Below are 25,543 nucleotides of genomic sequence, written 5' to 3'. Positions count from 1 at the left end.
AACTGCAGCTACTTACCTGAAATAGCCAATGATGAGAATGGCTACTGCCAAGGAGCCAAAAGAGATGGAATAGCCGACAGTGTACAGGATGTAGAGGTTTTCAAAGAACTCTTGCTATAGGGGGAGAAGACAGTCAACATATGTAAAAGAAAAATGATTGAAAACAATTACATCCTATTTGGAATATTATGTCTGGTTCTCTCTAGCTTTTATGGGCTGTAATTTACATGCAATAAAATGGACAAATCTAAGACAAGCTACTTGACATGTTTTAACACACCAAGTTCATTCAAACCCCTTGCTAGTGAAAAAGCCACCCACTGTCCACCCACCCACAACCACAATTTCGATTTCTGTCACTACAAATTAGCTTTCTCTCTTCACACACTTCATATTCTTCCAGAGTGTTCTTAGGCCTAAAAATTATAAAATGTATGCTCTGTTGTCAACAAAATGTGTTTCATAATCTTCGATACCGTTTCATGTTTTTTATATTTCATTTCCTTTTATTTTTTTTATTTAAAAATGGTAGAATCAAGAAAATGGAAAATATAGTAAAAGGCAATTCATGTACTTTCCATCCATTATCCTTTAATGTTATATCTAACATAATTATACTAAGATACAAAACCAAAAATTCAACATAATTGCATTGTACCAAGTGATATCACAGGTAATGTTACCACATGTGGACACATTCTTACATTTTTTTCAACTTTTTATTGACTGTTTGTGAGCTTCAAATCCTGCACCTCAGTTCCACTCATCTCCATGTCCACTTGTACCTGCCCTCTGCCCTTGCAACTTCCCCCACAAAAGAAACTAAAAACACACAGACAAAAAATTAAAACAAAAGCCGTACTATGTCACAGTGTGTCCCACAGTATATCCTTCTGTCCACACATCTTCTCTTGAAAATGTTCATTTCAATGAATCATTGGTCTGGTCTGAGGCCTCTGGCTTCTGCCAACTCACCAATGTTCATGGAGACTCCTCCTGGTTATCCTGTTGTGGTCCAGTGTCATGGAGATCCTGAAACTTTAGATCAGCTGGACCTACTCTTTACATGTGAACACTTTTTGACTAACATTGAAATCAAGACACATCCATCAGTGAAAAGGACTTGCTCATATGTGGCCATGTCTAGCCTCCTCTTCTCCAGCATCCAAACACTGGGGAACTACAAATCTGTTTTCCAATTTTGTGTTCTATGGTATTGTGTAAGCCAACTGAGACTTTAAAAGACTAAATGCAGAGGCCTTGAGGCATATTCAAGTTGTCATGTCTGTCACTAATTTGATTTTACTCACTTATTGCTGAGTAATATCCATGGAATGCTCATAACATACGTAAATTATTATACTCAGATTAGTTTCTTATCAATAGTACACAGTTGGATCATATTTTAAAGGATGAAATCAACTCAATAAAATTCTCGCAAACCGAACTCAAGAATACATCAAAAGATCATTCACACAATCAAGTAGGCTTCATCCCAGGTATGCAGGAATGATTCAATATATAAAAATTCATCAAGGTAATCCATTCAAACAAACTCAAGCAAAACTCATACAAAAAAAAAATGATCATCTCAGTAAATGCTGAAAAGGCTTTTAATAAAATACAACACTTCATGTAATTGGTCACAAAAACAGGCCTCAACAGATACAAGAAGATAGAAAATATACCATGCATCATATCATATAACCATGGACTAAGGCTGTTCTTCAATAACAACAAAAAGCCTACATAAACATAGCTCTGAGTGAAAAAAAAAAAACCTGGAGAGAGCATGCACTAGCAGCTGCATAGCACATCTGAAAGCTCTAGAACAAAAAGAAGAAACTACATCCAAAATGAGTAGATAGTAGGAAATAATCAAATTTAGGGCTGAAATAAACCAAGTAAAAACAAAAAGAACTATAAAAAGAATTAATAAAGCCAGGAGTTGGTTCTTTGAGAAAATCAACAAGAGAGATAAACACTTAGCCAGGCTAACCAGGGAGCACACAGACATTATTCAATTTAATAAAATTAGGAATGAAAAGAGAGGCATAACAACAGAATCTGAAGAAATCCAAAAGATCATCAGATCCTACTAAAAAACCATATGCTCAACAAAACTGGAAAATATGGATGGAATGGACTATTTTCTAGGCAGTTACCAAAATTAAATCAGGATCAGATAAACCATCTAAACAGTCCCATAACCACTGAAGAAATGGAAGTAGTCATTAAAAGTCTCCTAACCAAAAAAAGCTGAGGTCCACATAGGTTTAATGCAGCATTCTATCAGACCTTCATAGAAGACCTAATACCAATATGGTCCAAAGTATTACACAAGAAAAAAAAACAGAAGGAACACTACCAAATTCCTTCTATGAAGCCACAATTACTCTTATACTCAACCACACAAAGACCTAGCAAAGAAAGAGAACTTCAGACCAATTTGCCTTATAAATATCGATGCAAAAATACTCAATAAAATTCTCACAAATAAAATTCAAGAACACGTCAAAATGATCATCCATCATGATCAAGTAGAATTCATCCCAGGGATGCAGGGATGGTTCAAATATACAGAATTCTATCAATGTATCCACTATATAAACAAACTCAAAGAAAAAACAAAATCATATGATCATCTCATTAGCTGCTCAGAAAGAATTTGAGAAAATTCAACACCCCTGCATGTTAAAAGTCTTGAAAAAAATCAGGAATTCAAGGCCCATACATAAACATAGTAAAAGCAATATAGAGCAAACCAGTAGCCAACATCGAACTAAATGGAGAAAAACCAGAAACAATCCCACTAAAACCCAGGACCAGACAAGGCTGCCCACTCTCTTCCTACCTAGTGAATATAGAACTCAAAATCCTAGCCAGAGGAATTGGACAACAAAAAGAGGTCAAAGGGACACAGATTGGAAAGTAAGAGGTCAAAATATCACTATTTGCAGATGATATGATAGTATACTTAAGTGACCCCAAATATTCAACCAGAGAACACCTAAATCTGACCAACAATTCAGCAAAGTGGCTGGATATAAAATTAACTCAAACAAATGAGTAGCCTTCCTCTACACAAAGGATAAAATGGCTGAAAAAGAAATTAGGAAAAGGCATCCTTCACAATAGCCACAAATAATATAAATACCTTGTTGTGACTCTAACCAAGCAAGTGAAAGATCTGTATGACAAAAACTTCAAGTCTCTGAAAAAAGATATTGAAGATCTCAGAAGATGAAAAGATCTCCCATGCTCACAGGTTGGCAGGATTAATATAGTAAAAATGGCCACGTTGCTGAAAGCAATCTACAGATTCAAAGCAAATCCCATCAAAATTCCAACTCAGTTCTTCATAGAGTTAGAAACTGCAATTTGTAAATACACTTAGAATAATAAGAAACTGAGGATAGTGAAAACTATTCTCAACAATAAAAGAACTTCTGGCAGAATGAACATCCCTGACCTCCAGTTGTATTACCAAGCAAGAGTGATAAAAAAAAAAACTGCATGGTATTGGTACAGAGACAGAAAGGTAGATCAATGGAATAGAATTGAAGACCCAGAAATGAACCCACACACTTATGGTCACTTGATCTTCAACAAAGAAGCTAAAACCCTCCAGTGGAAAAAAGACAGCATTTTCAACAAATGGTGCTGGTTCAACTGGCTGTCAGCATGTAGAAGAATGCAAATGGTCCATTCTTATTGCCCTGTACAAAACTCAAGTCCAAGTGGATCAAGGATCTCCACATTAAACCAGATGCACTAAAACTAATAGAAGAGAAAGTGTGGAAGAGCCTCAAACACATAGGCACAGGGGAAAATTTCCTGAACCGAACTCCAATGTCTTATGCTCTAAGATCAAGAATCGACACATGGGACCTCATTAAAACTGCCAACCTTCTGGAAGGCAAAGGACACCATCAATAGGACAACAACAACCAACAGATTGGGAAAAGATCTTTACCAACCCTACATCTGATATTGCATATTGCTAATATGCAATATATACAAAGAGCTCAAGAAGAGAGACTCCAAAGAATCAAATAACCCTATGGAAAATGGGGTACAGAGCTAAACAAAGAATTCATAGCTGAGGAGTATCAAATGGTCAAGAAACAACTAAAGAAATGTTCAACATCTTTAGTCATCAGAGAAATGCAAACCAAAACAACCCTGAGATTCTTCCTCACACCAGTCAGAACAGCTAAGATCAAAATCTCCGGTGACAGCAGATGCTGGCAAGGATGTGGAGAAATAGGAACACTCCTCCATTGTTGGTGGGATTGCAAGCTGGTACAACCACTCTGGAAATCAGTCTGGAGGTTCCTCAGAAAACTGGACATAGTACTACCTGAGGACCCAGCTATACTATTCCTGGACATATACCCAAAAGATGCTCCAACATATAACAAGGACACATGCTCCACTGTGTTCATAGCAAGCTTATTTATGATAGCCAGGAGCTGGAAAGAACCCCAATGTCCATCATCAGAGGAATGGACACAGAAAATGTGCTACACTTACACAATGGAGTACTACTCAGCTATTAAAAACAATAGCTTCATGAAATTCATAGGCAAATGGATAGAACTAGAAAATATCATCCTGAGCAAGGTAATCCAATTACAAAAGAACACATGTGGTATGCACTCACTGATAAGTGGATATTTAGCCCAAAAGTTCAGATGACCCAAAATACAATTCACAGACCACATGAAGCTCAAGAGGAAGACCAGTGTGGATGCTTCAGTCCTTCTTAGAAGGAATAACAAAATATTCATGGGAGGAACTGCAGGGACAAAAAATGGAGCAGGGACTGAGGAAAAGGCCATCCAGAGACTGTCCCACCTGGGGATCCATCCCATATACATACAGCCACCAAACCCAGACAATATTGCTGATGCCAAGAAGTGTTTGCTGACAGGAGCCTGATATAGCTGTCTCCTGGGAGGCTCTGCAAAAGCCTGACGAATACACAGGTGGATGCTTGCAGCCAACCATTGAACTAAGAAAGGGGTCCTCAATGGAAGAGTTAGAGAAAGGACTGAAGGAGATGAATGGGATTGTAATGCCATAAGAAGAACAACAATATCAAACAACCAAACTCCCCAGAGCTCCCAGGGACTAAACCACCATCCCAAGAGGACACTGAGATGGATCTATTGCTCCATCCTCATATGTAGCAGAGGATGGCCCACATCAGTGGGAGGAGAGGCTCTTGGACCTGTCAAGACTCAATACCCCAGTGCAGGGGATGGGATAGTAGGTTTCTGAGGAAACCCAGGAAAGGGGATAACATATGAAATGTAAATTTTTAAAATTCCAATATAAAAAAAAGAATCAAAAAAAGTAAGAAAGAAAGCTAAGCAAGCCAGGGGAAGCAAGCATCCCTCCATGGCCTCTACACCAGTTCCTGCTTCCTGACCTGGTGAGTTCCAGTCCTAACTTTCTTTGGTGATGAACAGCAGTATGGAAGTGTAAGCTGAATAAACCCTTCTTTCCCCCTCTCCACCCCAAAATAACTTCAGCAAAGTGGCTAGATGTAAAATTAACGCAAATAAATCAATTGTCTTCCTTCATATAAAGGATAAACAGGCCAAGAAAGAAATTAAGGAAACAACACCGTTCAAAATAGTCACAAATAATATAAAATATCTTGGTGTAACTCTAGCCAAGCAAGTGAAAGATTTTTTTTCTCTTTTCTTTTTTTCAGAGCTGGGGACCGAACCCAGGGCCTTGTGCTTGCTAGGCAAGTGCTCTACCACTGAGCTAAATCCCCAACCCCAAGTGAAAGATTTTTATGACAAGAACTTCAAGTCTCTGAAGAAAGAAATGAACAAAGACCTCAGAAGATGAAAAATTCTCCCACGCTCATGGAGCAGTAGGATTAGCATAGTAAAAGGGGCCATCTTACTAGAAGCAATCTACAGACTCAAAGCAATCAAAATTGTGATTCAATTCTTCACAGACATGGAAAGAGCAATTCTCAATTTCACATGGAATAACAAACAAACAAAACAAAACAAAACAGAATAGCAAAAGCAATTCTCAACAGTAAAAGAACTTCCAAGGGAAATCACTATCCCTGACCTCAAGCTGTTCTGTAGAGCAAAAGTGATTAAAAAAAAAAAAAACACTGCATGGCTCATGCATGGCATTGCATTGGTACAGAGACAGACACGTTGATCAATAGACTCAAAGACCCAGAAATAAATTCACACACCTATGGACACTTGATCCTTGACAAAGAATCCAAAACCACTGAGTGGGAAAAAGACAGCCTTTTCAACAAATGGTGCTAACCTAACTGGAAGTCTGCAAGTAGCAGAATGCACATTGATCAATATTTATCACCTGTACAAAGCTCAAGTCCAAGGAGATCAAGGACCTCAACATAAAACCAGATACACTAAATCTAATAGAAGAAAAAGTGGAAAATCGCCTTGAACACATTAGCACAGGGAAATAATTTTCTGAGCAGATCACCAATGGCTCAAGTTCTAAGATCAACAATTGATGAATAGGACCTAATGAAACTGAAAGCTTCTGCAAGGCAAATGACACTGTCAATAAGACAAAACAGCAACCTACAGATTTGGAAAAGATCTTCACTACCCCTACATCTGATAGAGGTCTAATATCCAAAATATACAAAGAAGTCAAAAGTTAGACTCCAGAAAACAAAATAACCCAATTTTAAAATGGAGTACATAGCTAAACAGAATTCTCAACAGAGGAGTCTCGAATGGCCGAGAAGCACGTAAAAAAAAAAGTTCTATGTCTTTCATCATCAGGAAAATGCAAACAACCCTGAGATTCCACCTTACACCAATCAGAATAGCTAAGATCAAAAACTCAAGTGACAGCACATGCTGGTGAGGATGTGGAGAAAAAGGAATTCCACATTGCTGGTGGAATTGCAAACTGGTACAACCTCTCTGGAAATCAGTCTGGCAAAATTGGAAGTAGTTGTACCTAAAGACCCAGCTATACCACTCCTGGGCATATACTCAAAAGATGCTCCATTATATCATAAGGACATGTGCTCCACTATGTTCATAGCAGCCTTAATAATATCCGAAACTGGAAACAACCCAGATGTCCCTCAACTGAAGAATGAATACAGAAAATGTGGTTCATTTACACAACAGACTACTACTCCGTTAGTAAAATGAGGACATGATGAATTCTGCAGGCAAGTGGATGGTACTAGAAAATATCATCCTTAGTGATGTAACCCAGACTCAAAAGGACATACATGGTATGTACTCACTGATAAATGGATATTAGCAAAAATGTTCAGACTACCTATGATATAACTCATAGACTATCAGCTTAACAAGAAGGAAGGTCCAAGTGTGTATACTTCAATCCTACTTAGAAAGGGAAACAAAATAATCATGAGAGGCACTGAGAGGGAAGGACCTAGGTGGGAGAGGGGAGGGGGAGGTAAGAGGGGAAAGGATCAGGTATGGGGAGGAAGACGGGAGAAAAGCCCAGAGGGTCAAGAGAATAAATAGAAATATGCAGTAGTGGGGAGTGAGGGTGGGGAAAACCTCTAGAGTCCCAGACACCAGGAATGTGAGAAGCTCCCAGGATCCATTGAGGTTGACCTTAGTCAAAATGTCCAACAGTGGGAAGACAGAACCTGAAGAAACCACCTCCAGTAGATAGTCATGGCCCTCATTCAAGGTGTAGGGCCACCCACCCATCTTCAAAATTCTTGACCCAGAATTGTTCCTATCTAAAGGAAATACAGGAACAAAAACGGAGCAGAGACTGAAAGATAGTCTATCCAAAGAGTGATCCAACTCAAGATCCATCCCATGCACAGGCATCAAGGCCTGACACTTTTACTGATGCCATGTTGTGTTTGTAGACAGGAGCCTAGCATGGCTGTCTTCTGAGAGGCTCTACCAGCAGCTGACTGAGACAGCTATTTACATCCAATCATTGGACTGAGGCTGGGGACCCCAATGGAAGTGTCTGAGAAAGGACTGAAGGAGCCGAAGAGGTTTGCAACCCCGTAGAAAGAACAACAATATCAACTAACCAGATCCCCTCAAAGCTCTCAGAGGCTAAGCCACCAACCAAAAAGCATACATGGACTGGTCCAGGGCCCATGTATTTTATTATTTCGCATAGTATTTTTAATGTTTGTTTTAGATATAACATTATCAACTGAATGTAGAAACTGTACTCCTGCATGGGAAAAACCTCAAATTTTCAATAATCTTGTTTCCTAAGTAGGCCATCAATATTAAAACTTTCTAAATTCACATTTGGCTTTTCATATACTTCGCACTTTTATTCATTCAGTTTGAACTTTGCTGTGAGTCATGCAACTTTCAACTATTTGATAGCTGTTCATGAACTTACTGATTTAATTATTAATCATTTTAGAATCAAAAACATATCTAGGATTTCAGTCAAGGAAATTAAGGAGAGTTATTTTTTAGACTAATTTCTATTCTATCTTGATGACACTTTGGTGTGTGCTGTCAAAGCTTTGACTTTTGAGTTAATGAGTAGTCTATAATGTCAATATAATCCCATTGTCTGAAAGACAGCCTATAGAAAATCTATTGTACGGTGTATGAGAATGGTATTTTTTTAAGTCCAGCTTGGAGTATGGGTATTTTTCATGCCTGCTCTGACAGCTTTTGCTTCCTGGCTACTCTGAAGATGTTCTGTAGCTTGACAATCAGATAGCTAAGGCTAGAAGGAACATGAGTGAGAAGTGTCCCTCCAGTATATGATTGGGTATGTACCCATAGTGGGACTTCTGGAAAACGTAACATTTGATTTTTTTTTAATTTTTTTAAGGAACTGCCATGCTTGTTTTTATAATGGCTATATTAATCTACACTCCTACCAATGAACAGTACACCTGGGTCCCCTTTCTTAAGCTTCTGTCTTTTGGGTAATAATTGTTCTAACAAATACAAAATATCTGCCATTGTAGTTTTAATTTACATTTACTGATAATAAATCACTACATTTTACATTGGCTTCTTGCCCTCTGAGAAATGTCGATTCACCACATTAGCCTGCAAAATAATTGCTTATTTCTTACATTGACTTGTCCTTGTTCCCTATGTATTTTGATCTGCCCTTGGCAGGGGAGGTCCTCACTACATAGGCCATGCTGGCTTTGAACTCATAATCCTGCTATCCCTTCTTCCCAAATGCTGGGAATAGTAGTCTGCCATGCCATGTCTGGATGGACAGATTCCCTTATGGTTCTCACGCGTGCTCTCCACTCTGTAGGTTGTCTTGTTGTTCTGTTAATTATTCCCCTGGTTATGTGGATCTCTTTTGTGTGTATTGCTATTGTCTATGGTTTTGGAAGCTCCATTTAAAAACTCGTTTTCCCTATAAGTCTGATGAAGTTGCTCCCTTTTTGCTAGTCTACTAGGTTCACACTTTCAGGCGTTACACAGTCAGCTCGCCTGACTTTCTTTTTGTATACAAGATAATAGCCCTTGTATTCTTCAGCATGGTGGTATGTAACATCCCCCACAACATTTACTGAAAAGACTGTCTGTTCTTCATTATGTGTTTTTGAGCACCTTTCTCAAAACTTAATTGGCCAAGAATATGCAAATTAACTTCTAATGTCTCTATTCTAGTCCATAGGTCTGTATGTCTGTTTTCATGCCAATATCATTTAGCCCTGGTCACTAAGTTTTTTTTATGCATTTTAAAGTTAGAAAATGTAAATATTTTAGCTTTGTTATCAGGCAAAATAGTCTGGCTATCTGGGGTACTTCGTTAGGTTATATAAATTTTAAAATAGCTTCATCCATTTACAGAGTAAAAAGATAAGTCACTAAAAATTTCATAGGAACTGATTAAATCTGTAAATCAATTTGGTTATTATGGACATTTTAATAATATTAATTCATTTAATACATGACTACTGGCTACCTTTCTACCTATTTGTACCTTCAATTTCTTCCATGAGCATTTTAGAGTTTCAATGTACAGTTCTTAAACTCCCCTGAGTAACTTATCTCTATTTCATGTCAGATGGTGAATGGAAATAAGATTTTGTTATTGTTCTTTTTGGGTAATTTATCAATGTAGGTAAGCCCTCAGTATAAAGCATTTTGGGTTGTTCGTTTGTTTTGTTTTGTTTTGTTTTGTTGAGGGTCTTGGGGGGGGTTGTTGTTTTGTTTTTGTTTTTTGCCTGAAACATTACTGGATTCATTCACTAGCTCTAGTAGTTTTTTTCTTTGGACTCTGAGATTTTTCTATCAGATTATATCATCTGCAATTACAAGCAAAGATACTTCTTTTCCGATGTGTATGCCTTTTATTATCTCGTCCTTTCTTGCTCTGCTAGAATGTCCAGAGTTAAAATAAGTGGAAGACATCAGAGATCAGCCTCATATTCTCTCTGCATCTGGGACTTTTGTCCACCTGCTGCTCTGAGACACTCATTAGCCAGCCATTGTCTTGTTTCATATGAAAACCTTTCTCAGCTCCTTTGTCAGGCTTCAGTCTTGTGCTCAAGAAGCCCTGTATGTGTGGCCTGAGTATTTCTTCCTGCGTCCTACCTGCTACACAGTCATCATCATATACCTAATGAGAGTTTCATGTGCCCCAAGGGACCCTCTCACTTTCTGTGCTCTGTCCCCATGACTTTAGAGAACTTAAACCTTTCATCTGTGTCAGTCCTGTGTGTATCTGGAGAGACTTTTCATCACATCTGTCACTGCCCCAGCCTTTGGCAAGTTTCAGTGCTCCACATGGTAAAGGCCCCAAGGGCTTAGTCCTTGGAATTCTAAGCCTTTACACCGGTTCTTGTCTGTTAAAAGTTGTTTTGAATGATTTTATCCTTTCCTGCTTTCTTTACTGTGACCCACAGATAAATGGCCCCAGGGGCCTCTTCCTTTTCTTTTCATTTTTTTCTTTTAATTTTTAAAAGTTATTTATTTATTTATTTATTTATTTATTTATTTATTTATTTATTTATTTTTACACTCCAGATTTTATTTCCCTCCCTGTTCACACCCCGCGCCCGTACTGTTCCACATCCCATACCTCCTCCCCTCTCCCACCCTAACCCCCCAGTCTCCACAAGGATGTCTCCACCCCAGCCACCTCACCAGACCTCTAAACTTCCTGGGGCCTCCAGTCTCTTGAGGGTTCTACAAACTGCTGATCTGGAGTACAACTTAAGTTATTCATAATAAACAGTATAACAACTAACTCTTTGATGAAGTTGTTTTTTTTTTCAAACCAACTTCCCTACTCAACTCTTTATCATCAATCTCAGAAGTTAGTTTATGACATCTAAGAGTATGACCCTTTGAGATTTTGTTTCTACTTTTTAAATTTTAATTAAAATATCGTTACATCTTTTACCCCCTTCTCTTGCCTCACATTCCTTCCACTTCCCCTTAAAATTCATGGCTCCTTCTTCTTTAACCACTGTTGCTACTATACATACAAATGAATAAGCATATATGTACAACCTGCTGGCTTCATTCAGTGTTGTTGCCTGCGCGTATGTTTCTAGGGCTAACCATCTAGGGCTGGTATCAGATTGTCAGTCATCCCTGAGGAAGATTACTCCTCCCTCGCTCAGAAGTTATCAATCTCTGCCACTCTTTATCTAAGAGTGCAGTCCTAGGAGATTTCCCTCATCGACACTGACATGTCAGCTGGTGTTGGAATTGTTCCAGCTCTGTTTACTCGACCATGTTGTTCCCGCGTAAAAACATCTACAACACAACTCGAGCACTAAAGCTCAGAAAACATGGAAGAGGGGGCAGAAAGACTTTAAGAGCAAGGAGACCAGGAACTCTGCTGTGAGACTACACCTTCTATAATAACAGGAAAGCTGCATTCATGACGGCCCTTTGAGATGTTTAATATAAATTGCTAATTGCATTCTAAGTTGGATATAGCTATTAGACAAGATAGCTTACATGATGCTTTCTACAGAAAGCTCCTGTTAATACACCAGGCTCTAACAGGAATAGCTAACCCCTGCATGCGTTCATGGATGTCAGAGGTTGGTGTCTGGAGTCTTCTTGAATTCTTTTTTTCAAACAATTAAGTTTAATTATTCTTTTGTTAATTAAATTTGTTCTTTAGTAAGTATTTCATTAATAATTACTTTACTTTACATCCCAATCCCAGTCCCTCCCTCTCTCCTCCTCTCTTCCATCCTCCCTCCTTTTCTCCTCCTAGACAGGGAGGCCTCCCAGGGATATCAACCCTCCTTGGCATATCAGGTTACAATAGAAGTGCATCATCTTCTGTTAAGACTAGACAAGGCAGCCCAGTTAGGGTAATGGGACCCAAAGGCAGACTCAGAGTCAAAACAGTCCCTGTTTATGGGTCCCCTATGAAGACCAAGTTACACATCTGTTAAATATGTGTAAGGAGCCTAGGTCTGTCCCATGAATGCTCTGTTTGTGGTTCAGTCTCAGTGAGCCACTCTGGGCCCAGGTTAGTTGATTCTGTAGGTTTTCTTGGGGTGTCCCTGACTTCTCTGGCTCCTTCAATCCTTCCTCCTTCTCTTCCACAAGATTCCCCAAGCTCTGCCTAATTTCATATATGTAATTTTTTGATATAATCTGAACCTAGAGCTCAACATTTTAGCTACAGTGGTTTGGCCAACGAGCACCAAGGATCCATTTGTCTCCAATCCACAGCACTTGAGTTATGACACATCCTGCCTTCCCCAGCCAGAGTGCTGGAGACCCAAAGTATGTCATCATGAACCAAGTCCTTTAGCACTGAGCCTTCTTCCTAGCCAAATCCTCTGCATTTTTTATTAAATAAACATAACTATTTAATGCTCACAATATTCTTTACCTCCTAATAAACTCAAGTAATTTTCATGTGAAGTAGAAAATACATCTGTAGACTGTAGAATGGTTCCGTGTTTGAAGCATTTATTGGACAAGTGTTAAGAACCAGAGTTTGGATCCCTAAAAGCCCTGGGTGAGTGAGCATTAGGTTTGACTGCGAGAGCGAGACTCAATGAAGAAAGTGGGTGAATGACTAGGGATGTACCTCAAAACTTACCTCAGAACTCCACATGCATAGGCACACAAGTACACACAGGCACGCACAAGCATGTGTACACCCCTCACACACACACATAAACACATGCACACACACATGAAAATGGAGGAAAATAGTATTTATCTATTTTCCTTAAACACCCTTCACTATTATACTTCTTCAAAAGCACTGTAATCACAAGGAATGGTTGAAAGATTAGAGCTCTGTGTAAATAAAGCCACATCAATGAACAGCCACGTAAGAACTGTTCACAAGGAATGATTGAAAGATTGAAGCTCTGCGCAAATAAAGTCATGTTGATGGATGGCCATGTAAGAACTGTGAGAGATAGGCCTTTGTCATTGCTTCATCCACAGGAGAAGATGAGCACAGGCACAGGACTTGTCAGTATGACATCTTTGATTTTCTTTCTCACTCAAGTCATTTTATCGGCATTTTAAAAGCACCATCAGTTATCTGATTGGTGGTTTTACCTTTAGTTATCAGTGATTGGACTTATTTCCCCTGTCAAGGACTGAAATGATTTTTGTAGTATCTCATATTAATCACCTCAGTGTCAGCATGGGTTAAGCTTCAACCTAGAAGTACAAAACTAAAGGGTGGGGTGGTGACTCTCATAGGAGAGAAGAAAGGAAGCTCTATTTGCACAGAGTCCTTCACCTCAAACACTTCCCTCTACAGTGCTTTCTCCTCACAGAGCTTCTACATGACGGCCTGGTCTGTGGTCCTCATAAAAGCTCTCGTACAGACAGCAGCTTACAACAGTCATTCCCAGCTTCATAGGCATGTGTCACCACACACTTTTGCTCATCAGCTGTAAGTGAATGGAATTTATTTGAGACTTTTAAACTACCAAATATAATGTTTTCCCATTAATGGATGGTTGTTGCCCTAAACTACTCTAATAGGAAACTAAGACACTATAGTTTAGCCCTTCTACCCTGTCATCAGCAAATTGTCCCCCGGGCCCACACTGTTCCACTGACTCACAGTTGACTCACATCTGTGATAGGACAGTATTGTACTAGAAGACCTATAATGCTGACCCTTGCTCAGTATAACTGCACAACTCTGATTTGTCACTTAAAATGAAACCATCAACCACAGTCTGCTGAGATGGAACACACTTCACTAAAATCAAAAGATCTTTCAGAATATAGTGAGGTGGGATTGGCCAGTCATAGTTAATTAAGAATGAATCATGTTGCTCACTACCTATTTGTATATTATACACTATAACATGATATAGAATAATATAATATAACAAGGTAATATAATATAACAAGGTAATATAATATAACAAGGTAACATAATAAACAGTGTGTGTGTGTGTGTGTGTGTGTGTGTGTGTGTGTGAGAGAGAGAGAGAGAGAGAGAGAGAGAGAGAGAGAGAGAGAGAGAACTCAAACATAAGGGAAACAGCAGAAAGGTTCAAGTACATCTGAAAGGACTCTAACAGAGATTCTAACTCTCATAATCTTCCCATCATTAAATAAAAAGGATTTTGTATATAATGGTTGACAAGCAAAAATTGTGTTAAAAAATTGTTCTGCTCTCCTTGGGAATTCACAAACATAGAAACATTATTACCTTTCCTATGTTGATATCAGGCTGCAGAAAGCAGTCTGAATAGTTAGCCCAGGTTTTATTTGAGCCATGAATAAAATCCCACGTTCCATTGGGAGTGCAGTGCCGGAAAGCAACTCCTGGAAAGACAAGAAAGACACTGAGATTGCAGGTTCCCCACATGTCTGTTATTAAACAGCAAAGACAAGAGTAAATGTCCGGTCACAATCAATCAGCCCAGAAACGTGCAATACCTTTGTGATTGAAATCATAAACATATGAAGGACAGGGCATAGCTGACGTTTTCCCCGCCGTTCCTCTAGGCCAACAAATGAGTCCATCCCATTCTGGGAAGCAATTGCCCTCTGATGAGAAAAGGAAATAAAGAAAGACAAGAAAACAACATTGAACAAATATTTTCAACACAGAAAACTTCAGCTCAGTCCCTGGGGTAAAATGTAAAACAAACCAGCAAGTTTAGAAACTAAAGAAGAAGATGAGATGCAAGTGTCCCCCCAAATCACCTGCTTGGTCTCCTCTCAGGCACTTTAGCAGGAGTCTTTGATCTGCTAAATTAAAGTATCTAAATCATTCCAGTATACTCAGTACAGAAGCAATGGCAATTAATGTTCAAGAAACATTGTGAAGAGCTGTGGCATATTTCTTCCAACTGTCCAGGTAGTAGGTACAATTTTACCTGAGATTTTTTTTTAATTGCTGTTGAAGATCGTGGTACATAAAAGTGATTCAAGGTGTAGGCTTATACCAATGTTAGTCTTGTGCTCACCTCACGCACAACTGTCATAGATCTACACTTCTCAAGATGAATACAATCCCATCATTCTTACAACCTCCCAAGTACTCCACACCCCTAGAGTTACTGGATGAGTATTCAGCAAACCAGTCTCACTGCATATTCCCTCTCCCCACTCCCTCCTCCTCCTGCTCCTCCTCCTTCGTCTTCACATCCTCCACCTCCTCCTTCTGTCCCTCCTCTTCCTTCTCTATCTCCATCTCTTCCACTCCTCCTCCTCTTCCTCTTCTTTCTCTCTCCACCCCTAACCCTCTCTGGAAGACAACTGGCCTCCTGGAGGAAAAATTTCTACAGTCATCCCCACCACCATCTTTGTGAGTCTTATGATTAGCTGTGTAAAGTGTGGGAATTCAGCAGGTTAGGATACAGCTGAAGACTGACTTCAAAAGACTAGCCAGTGTTCGGCTCCCTCTCCGACACAGGAAGGTCCTGCAATATGTTGTGTTTCAGGGTAGGAAGCTTTCTAGGGTGATTCAACTGTCTGGAAAATGTTAAGTCTGCAGTAGAGAGTCTATACACCCCAGAGTGTTCCTAAGCACAAGCCTCAAGCCACAGGCTCATAATGAATTCTTAGCTTCTCTTGTGTTTTCTGCCTGCTTAGCAGGTAAATCTACTTCCTGTTCCCTGTTACATGTTTGAGTGTTCTATGATACCTGATTCAAACTCTTGGTACTAATAATGCACTCACATTTACTCTTATCACATTGACCTCCAACCCCCCCCCAACCCCCGCCCGTAGTTCACTGAGCCACAGTCTACTTCCTGGCTGTGTCGGAAGACACTAAGGATCTTCCTTCCCCAGGATGTGTCATTGACATGTCCAGGTTCAGCTCAGCCTACTCTTCTAGGGTTTCAACATTGTTCCTCCTCTTTACCTCAATATTCCTTCCCTTACCTCCTCCAGACTCTTTTTTAAATGTTAACTTCTGAGTAAACATTCACAATTTAAAATTGCACCCCATCTCCTGCTGTCATTCTTCCACAGTTCTCAACACCTCCCAATGTTATATGGGTCTCTTTTTTTCTTCTATCATTTTCTTAAGTCACAGAGTTGAAGAAACCTGAGGGTGGAGCTCTTTTGTCTGTTTCGTCTAGCGCATGTTCCTGGCACAACCCCTGACACTGAGTGGGGTTTAACCAATGCTTGCCATCAATGCTGTGCTCTTCGGGGCTTCTTTCCTTTGGTCATATACTGAACTACCAAGAAGAAAGCTTGTCAGCTAGCTCACACCCCCACATCCCCAACAGAGACACTTGCTGTGAGTGCCGCATTCATTTTCCATGACAAATTTCACAGTTTTAAACAAGGTCTGAACCCCAGCTCAGTACAGCCTTTGCTTATGAACTCACAAGGGCAAAACCAAGAGCTGACAGCCTGTGCTCTCTCCTGGAGACTCAGAAGGTAGGCATATTTGTTTGCTCGTTTCAATAGTGGGCAGCATTCAGTTCCTCCACTGGAAAAATGATGTCTTTCTGACTGTTAGCAGTGGACTTGCCCAGGCTCAGAAAGCAGGTGACATCGTCTCCTGACCTCCTTCCTTCCTCTTTACAGTCAACAGTGTAGACTGGATCCTTCTTGCATCTTGAATCTCTCTCAGTTCTCCTTTACTTACAACTCAACTGATTTGGCCTTGATTCTGCAAGGACCAGATGATTATATTGTGCCAACCTAGATAATCCAGAATAACTTCCACATTTTAATGTACATAGGCTTAATTCCATCTACAATGTCCCTTTGGTTATGTAGCATAGCATACATGGCCATACCACCAGGGGCTAGCAGTGGAGATCTTTAGTTAGGGACTCTGTTATTCTGCTATCACATGTATTAGTTAACACTCCTCATATCCAGTTGTTTGGTTTGAAGGTCAGCCCAACAGAGCTTCATGCAAACACCGACATCCCCGATAATAATTCAGCAGCAGCCTGGAATAATTTCTCAGGGTCTACTTGTCATATAAAAACATTCTATCTGCTTTGTGTCTTGTTGAAGGGATAAGAAAAGAAAATGTCTTCATTCACCCACACTATTCTCACAGAAGAATAGTGGAAGCAACCTCACTCCCCTCACACAATCACAGCCTGACTTCACACACCACAGGCAACCCGGGAATTCATCCCAGTGCCTCTTGCTCCTGCCTCTCTTCCTATGGCATCTGCTCTTGCTGCTGCTAATGATGATGGTGATGATGGTGATGGTGGTGGTGATGGTGGTGGTGGTGGTGGTGGTGGTGGTGGTGGTGATGGTGGTGATGGTGGTGGTGGTGGTGGTGGTGGTGGTGGTGGTGGTGGTGGTGGTGGTGGTGGTGATGTTGATGATGGTGATAGTGGTGGTGGTGGTGATGATGTTGATGATGGTGATGATGGTGGTGGTGGTGATTATGATGATGATGATGTGGTTCTTACGCTGTTGCTGTTGCTGGATGTGGTAATGGCCCTTTGATTTTTCTTGTTGGTCACAGTGACTAACTACTCAATCTCCCATCAGTTTCTTTTACACTATGATAGAATTCCATGACTGCCCGCCCATTTGTTTTGTTGTTAGTAAGGCATGTGTCTTTGCAAAGCTGGGCCATTGCCAAAGTTTGGATCTTAAATGCCTGACAAAGCTGCAAGAACTTAGTCATAGCTATGTGATTGAGAAGCAGTGGGAACTTCAAAGGGGGAGGCCCAGCAGTGCATCTTCTGGGGATTGGGAACATGCCCTGGAAGGGATGACATGACCAGGGTTCCTTCATTCCTCTTTCTAGGAGTTGAGTAGTATTGGTTTATAATGTGTTTCTGCTCTGTTTTCCTGCCATGGGCCCAAAGCAATGAGGCAAGCAGTCATAGAATAAAACTATGACTGTGAGGCAAAATAATCCTTTTTTCTGTATAAGCTTATTTCACCTGGTTGTATGTTACTGTTTCAGAAGGTTAACACTACTCTGTCCAATCAATATGTACCTAATATACACTTCACGGCCAACACAAACTGGACCTGGAAGCATGGTCTTATTTTCCTGTCTGGAAAAATGCACGCTGCAATATCATGTGCTGTTTTGAAGTCAGTTACATGATGAACTAAAGTCTTCATATAAGTGTCAAATCTATGGGTCAGTATATTGTACAATTGTTCAGTATTAGAACAGCCATGAAAAGGAATTTTCTTAGGTCTTAAGAAATTTTTCTGGTTTCTACAAAAGGCTACCCCATAGATGAATGAACACAGCCTCAGATCTCTCCCCCAAATTCAGAAAACCAACAGCCCTTAAAACAAGATTTTTTACAGAACATGTAAATGTCTCTGGTGGCTCCTTGACGAGAAGAAGAATAAATATTCACAAAAGGTTGGAAAGACTAGGGAAGCCTCCGCCTCAAGCATCCAATGTGGATCCCTTAATTAATGTCTTCTCCTTGGTCATCCTGTGAGAAATACTTGGATTATCTGACACAACACTAATTACTAATCCCTCATCATTCTCATTTTTATAAATTAACACCATTTATTATAAGTCTCACTCCCTTCTATATCCCAAGCAAAGCTAATTATTGCTGAAGCTTGTTCAGTCATGATATTTACACAGAATGGTCTAAAATTCAGAAAATCCAGCTTTTCTCCTTTTAGCTCTTGAGTTACTCATAACAAAATAAGATCATACTTAGAAGAAGGACCAGAGGTCATAAAACCTTTGTTTTGTGTTCTTAAATCTCCAGTAACTTTAGGACTAGGCATTTGTATTTACAGTTCACTTACCTTTCACAAACATTTGAATTTTTATGTTCTTACTATAAACTTTTTAAACATTTAGTGTCTGTCTGTCTGTTGGGGCACATGAATGTAAGCCACATATGTGCAGTACATAAGGAGGTAAGAAGAGGCTCAGACCCCCTGGCACTAGAATTATAGATGGTTGTGAGCCATTATGTGGGCACTAAGAATTGAACTAGAGTTATGGATGCTTGTCAGTCATTATGTAGGCCTTAGGGCTTGAGTCCTCTGCAAAAACAGCTCTTAAGCTATGAGGCATATTGCCAGTCCCAAATTTTTTTCAGAAATAAAAAAATAATACTATACACTTATAACATAGAATTGATAGTTGTTGGTGTGTTATAATACTTATTTTAGTTCATGATTTTTATATAGCTTTACAATGGTTATAAGTAACATTAACAGCCTCTTTCTAAATATTTTTATATCCATTTTTCAACTTTAAGATCACTGAAACTGAAAATTTCTTAAGTTAGCTAATAAATTCAAAATGTCAGTCTAGATTTTAACATTAAAGTGCAGAGTGTTTTAATTAATTATACATATAATTAAGTATTTTCATTGAAAGATGGCCAAAGTTTGACCACATTTCATTCTATATTATTTCTGTATGGAGAAAGACTGTAAAATAAGATCTTCTCTTTTACTATTTATTCATGTACATAATGTACATATTCACAAATATCAGGTGTTACACAGATTAATACATTCATATAATTTAATCTTCTATGTGATATTTCTATAGTCTGCTACTAATTTATATTTACTAATCGTTGTGCCCTAATCCCTCTTCCTAGAATGCTTGCTTGTTTGTTTGATTGATTGATTGATTGATTAAATCAATTTTGCTATATTCACCTAACTCTTACCCCTTTAGATTTAAGATATGGTGATTATGTGCCCAAGAAACTTTGTCTGACCCCTCACTGATTGAGATGTGTGCAAGTGTTTCACAGTTGAGTCTCTACTGTTAAAATTATGTACCATTCTGAAGTATGTCTACCATTCTCATGAAACCCATCAAGCCCACAGGGCAAAGAATAACATCTTAACCATGGTTTTCAGTGGTTACTATTGAAACTACACCCTGGATGCACACAGTAATACTCATACAATGTTTAGAGAGACACAGAAGATTGGGATAGGCTAGATAATCTCTAATATATTACAGTCAACACTCAGAGAGACCTCATAGAAAACAATTCATTTGTCCCTCATGCATACTAATAATAAACTCTTCAAGTTCTTTCATGTGCTACTTCTTGCTAATAGACATGTATATCTGAGTGCTCTTTAATGGTAAATTGAACGTTTCCCTTTGGGATACTCTCAGAGTGACATTTCAGAAAATGTACTCCTCACTGGGCTTGGTGGCATATGCCCTTAATACCAGCAGTAGGGAGGCAGAGGCAAGTAGATCTCTATGAGTTCAAGGCCAGCATGGTCTACAAATGGAGTCCAGGATAGCCAGGGCTGTTAACAGAGAAACCTTGTCGAAAGAAAGAAAGGAAGGAAGGAAGGAAGGAAGGAAGGAAGGAAGGAAGGAAGGAAGAAAGGAGGGAGGGAGGGAGGGAGGGAGGGAGGGAAGGAAGGAAGGAAGAGCCAGCACTTGTCTTGTAAGACGCATATAAAAGTCAAATTTATATAAAAAACAATTTTCTCTCCTATATCATGGACCATAAAGTAAAAGGAATAAATATGAGGACAGAAAGTATTCTGTAGGGGCATTGATCCCTGTATTTAGGGCTTAACTGAGAAGCTACACTAAGCTGTTTTTTTACTGTATTTGAGTAATGAACAACGAGTCTAGGACATGATAAAGCTATGAAACAAGTATGATATGGTGCATCCTGCTATAAAGTCGATATCCTCAAAAGATGCTCCCAAACACTGATGAGTAAATGTGAAACAAAACTATCATTCCCAACAGAGATCCCTCATTTTTAAACTCAGAGAGACTTAGAGATAAGTAAGAAAGAGTGACAGGAAAATTCTAATCAAAAATGGTGTAACTACAAGCCTAAACAATAAGTTGTCTAAATTAAGTTTATCTCTTATTTATTTGAAATGATTCTTATTTAAGTGTTTTAGAAAGTCAAATTTTTATAAAGAACATTTTTCTCAAGACTGGTAATAAGTTAATTCATAAAGTCTATTATCTATAAATTACCCATTTTTTCATATTTTTATTGGATATTTTTATTTACATTTCAAATGTTATCCCCTTTCCTGGTTTCCCGGTTTCCCGTCCATAAACCCCCTATCCCGTCCCCCTTCCCCTTATTCTGTGAAGATGCTCCTCCACCAATACAACCACCCCTTCCTACCCCACCCCACCCTGACATTCCCCTACACTGTGGGATCAAGCCTTGGCAAAACCAAGGGCTATTCCTCCCATTGGTGCCCAACAAGGCCATCCTCTGCTACATATGCAGCTGGAATCATAAGTCTGTCCATGTGTACTCTTTGGAAGGTGGTTTAGTCCCTGGGAGCTCGGTGGGGGTCTGGTTGGTTGGTATTATTGTTTTTCCTATGGGGTTACAAGCCCCTTCAGCTCCTTCAATCCTTTCTCTAACTCCTACAATGGGGATCCCATTCGCAGTTCAATGGTTGGCTGCCATCATTCACCTTTGTGTTTGTTATGCTCTGTCAGAGCCTCTCAGAAAACAGGCTATATCAGGCTCCTGTCAGCATGCACTTCTTTATATCAGCAATATTGTCTGGGTTTGGTGGCTGTATGTATATAGGGTGGATCCCCAGACGGAACGGTCTCTGAAAGGCCATTCCTTCAGTTGCTGCTCCAAACTTTGTCTCCGAATCTCCTCCTATGAATATTTTTGTTGCCCCTTGTAAGAAGGACTGAAGCATCCAAACTTTAGACATCTTCTCCTTGACCTTCATGTGATCTGTGGATTGCATTTTGGGCTAATATCCACTTATCAGTGAATGCATACTAGGTGTGGTTTTCAGTGATTGGGTTACCTCACTCAGGATGATATTTTCTAGTTCCATCCATTTGCCTATGAATTTCATGAAGTCATTGTTTTTGATAGCTGAGTAGTACTTCATTGTGTAGATGTACACATTTTCTGTATCCATTCCTCTGATGAAGCACATCTGGGTTCTTCCCAGCTTCAGGCTATTAAAATAATGAACACAGTGAAGCATGTGTCCTTGTTATATGTTGGAACATCTTCTGGGTATACGCCCTTGAGTGGTATAGCGGGTCTTCAGGTAATACTATGTCCAATTTTCTAAGGAACCTCCATACTGATTTCCAGAGTGGTTTTACCAGCTTGCAATCCTGGTTTCTTCTATTAGTTTGAGTGTATCTAGTTTTAGGTGGAGGTCATTGACCCACTCAGACTTGACCTTTCTACATGGCTATAAGAATAGATTGATTTGCATTTTCTACATGATGACCTCCAGTTGAACCAACACTATTTGTTGAAAATGCTATGTTTTTTTCCACTGAGTGGTTTTAGCTCCTTTGTCAAAGATCAAGTGACCATAGTTGTGTGGGTTCATTTCTGGGTCTTCAATTCTATTCCATTGATCTACCTGCCTGTCTCTGTACTATTACCATACAGTTTTTATCACTATCACTCTGTAGTACAGCTTGAGGTCAGGATGATGGTTCCCCCCAGAAGTTCTTTTATTGTTGAGAATAGTTTTTGCTGTCCTGGGTTTTCTGCTATGCCAAATGAATTTCCAAATTGCTCTTTTTAACTCTATGAATAATTGAGTTGGAATTTTGATGGGAATTGCATTGAATCTGTAGGTTGCTTTTGGCAAGATGGCCATTTTTACAATACTAATACCACCAATCATTGAGCATGGGAGATCTATCCATCTTCTGAGATCTTCAATTTCTTTCTTCAGAGACTTAAAGTTCTTATCACATGGACCTTTCACTTGCTTAGAGTCACATCAAGGTATTTTATATTACTTGTGACTATTGTGAAGGGTGTCATTTCTCTAATTTCTTTCTCAGCCTCTTTATCCTTTGAGTAGAAGAAAGCTACTTATTTGTTTGAGTCAATTTTATATTCAGCCACTTTGCTGAAGTTGTTTATCAGGTTTAGGAGTTCTCTGGTGGAACTTTTCAGGTCACTTAAGTATAGTATCATGTCATCTGCAAAAGGTGATATTTTGACTTCTGCCTTTCCAATTTGTATCCCTTTGACCTCTTTTTGTTGTCTTACTGCTCTGGCTAGGACTTCGAGTACTATATTGAATAAGTAGGGAGAAAGTGGGCAGCCTTGTATAGTCCCTGATTTTAGTAGAATTGCTTCAAGTTTCTCTCCATTTAGTTTGGTATTGGCAACTGGTTTACTGTATATCGCTTTTACTATGTTCAGGTGTGGGCCTTGAATTCCTGATCTTTCCAAGACTTTTAACATGAAGGGGTGTTGAATTTTGTCAAATGCTTTCTCAGCATCTAATGAGATTATAATGTGAGTTTGTTTACATAATAGATTACATTAATGGATTTCCATATATTGAACCAACCCTGCATCTCTGGAATGAAGCCTACTTGTTCATGATGGTTGATCGTTTTGATGTGTTCTTGAATTTTGTTTGCGAGAATTGTACAGAGTATTTTTGAATCAATATTTGTAAGGGAAATTAATCTGAAGTTCTCTTTCTTTGTTGGATCTTTGTGTGGTTTAGGTATAAGCATAATTGTGGCTTCATAGAAGGAATTGCATAGTATTCCTTCTGTTTCTATTTTGGGGAATAGTTTGGACAGTATTGGTATTAGGTCTTCTATGAAGGTCTGACAGAATTCTCCACTAAACCCATCTGGTCCTGGGCTCTTTTTGGTCGGGAGACTTTTAATAATCGCTTCTATTTCTTTAAGAGTTATGGGACTATTTAGATGGTTTAACTGTTCCTGATTTAAATTTGATACCTGGTATCTGCCTAGAAAATTGTCCATTTTATCCAGATTTCCCAGTTCTGTTAAATATAGGCTTTTTTAGTAGGATATGGTGATTTTTTTAATTTCCTCAGATTCTATTGTTATCTCCCTTTTCATTTCTTATTTTATTGATTTGGATACTCTGTGCCCTCTGGTTAGTATGGCTAAGGGTTTATCTATCTTGTTGATTTTCTCAAAGAATCAGCTCCTGGTTTTGTTGATTCTTTGTATAGTTCCTTCTGTTTGTTCTTGGTTGATTTCAACCCTGAGTTTGATTATTTCCTGCTGTCTATTCCTCTTGGGTGTATTTGCTTCTTTTTGTTCTAGAGCTTTCAGGTGTGCTATCAAGCTGCTAGGGTATGTTCTCTCCAGCTTATTTTTGGAGACACTCAGAACTCTGAATTTTCCTCTTATCACTCCTTTCACTGTGTCCCATAAATTGGGGTGGCTTCATTTTCATTAACCATGTGTGGCTTCATTTTCATTAAATTCTAAAAAGTCTTTAATTCTTTCTTTATTTCTTCCTTGACCAAGTTATCATTGAGTAGAGCATTGTGCAGCTTCCATGTATATGTGGGCTTTCTGTCATTTTTCTTGTTATTAAAGACCAGCCTTAGTCCGTGGTGATCAGATAGGAAGCATGGGATTATTTCAATCTTCTTGTATCTGTTGAGATCCATTTTGTGGCCAATTATATGGTCAATTTTGGAGAAGGTGCCATGAGGTGCTGAGAAGTTATATTCTTTTGTTTTAGGATGAAATGTTCTAAATATTTGTTAAATCCATTTGATTCATAATTTCTGTTAGTTTCACTGTGTCTCTATTTGTTTCCATGATCTGTCCATTAATGAAAGTGGGGTATTGAAGTCTCCCACTATTCTTGTGTGAGGTACAATGTATGCTTTGAGCTTTAGTAAGGTTTCTTTTATGAATATAGGTGCCCTTGCATTTGGAGAATAGATATTCAGGAATGAGAGTTCATCTTGGTGGATTTTTCCTTTGATGAATATGAAGTGTCCTTCCTTAACTTTTTTGATAACTTCTTATTGAAAATCAATTTTATTTGATATTATAATGGCTACTCCAGCATGTTTCTTGGGACCATTTGCTTGGAAAATAGTTTTCTAGCCTTTTACTCTGAGGTAGTGTCTGTCTTTGTCACTGAAGTGTATTTCCTGTATGCAGCAAAATGCTGAGCCCTCTTTCCATATCCAGTCAGTTAGTCTCTGTATTTTTATTGAGAAATTGAGTCCATTGATGTTAAGAGATATTAAGAAGCAGTGATTGCTGTTTCCTGTCTTGGTGGTGGTGTTGGTGGTGGTGTTGGTGGTGGTGTTGGTGGTGGTGTTGGTGGTGGTGTTGGTGGTGGTGTTGGTGGTGGTGTTGGTGGTGGCAGTGGTGGTGTTGGTGGTGGTGTTGGTGGTGGTGT

General features: G+C 39.1%; 1 protein-coding gene across 1 annotated transcript in view; it reads right to left on the bottom strand.

Moving 5' to 3' along the window:
* Pth2r (parathyroid hormone 2 receptor) overlaps window positions 1-25,543 on the bottom strand; it is a 104,542-nt gene that overhangs the window by 61,855 nt on the left and 17,144 nt on the right. Inside the window, exons 3-5 of the mRNA NM_031089.3 lie at window positions 14,880-14,990; window positions 14,650-14,765; window positions 17-114 (exon numbers count right to left, since the gene is read on the bottom strand). Of these exons, the coding sequence (NP_112351.2) occupies window positions 17-114; window positions 14,650-14,765; window positions 14,880-14,990 (325 nt within the window). The remainder of the gene's footprint in view (window positions 1-16; window positions 115-14,649; window positions 14,766-14,879; window positions 14,991-25,543) is intronic.

The sequence above is a fragment of the Rattus norvegicus genome, chromosome 9 (assembly GCF_036323735.1).
Source record: "Rattus norvegicus strain BN/NHsdMcwi chromosome 9, GRCr8, whole genome shotgun sequence".
NCBI classification, from domain to species: domain Eukaryota; kingdom Metazoa; phylum Chordata; class Mammalia; order Rodentia; family Muridae; genus Rattus; species Rattus norvegicus.
The sequence above is the reverse complement of the archived record's forward strand: the minus strand, read 5'-3'. Positions and strand labels throughout refer to the sequence as shown.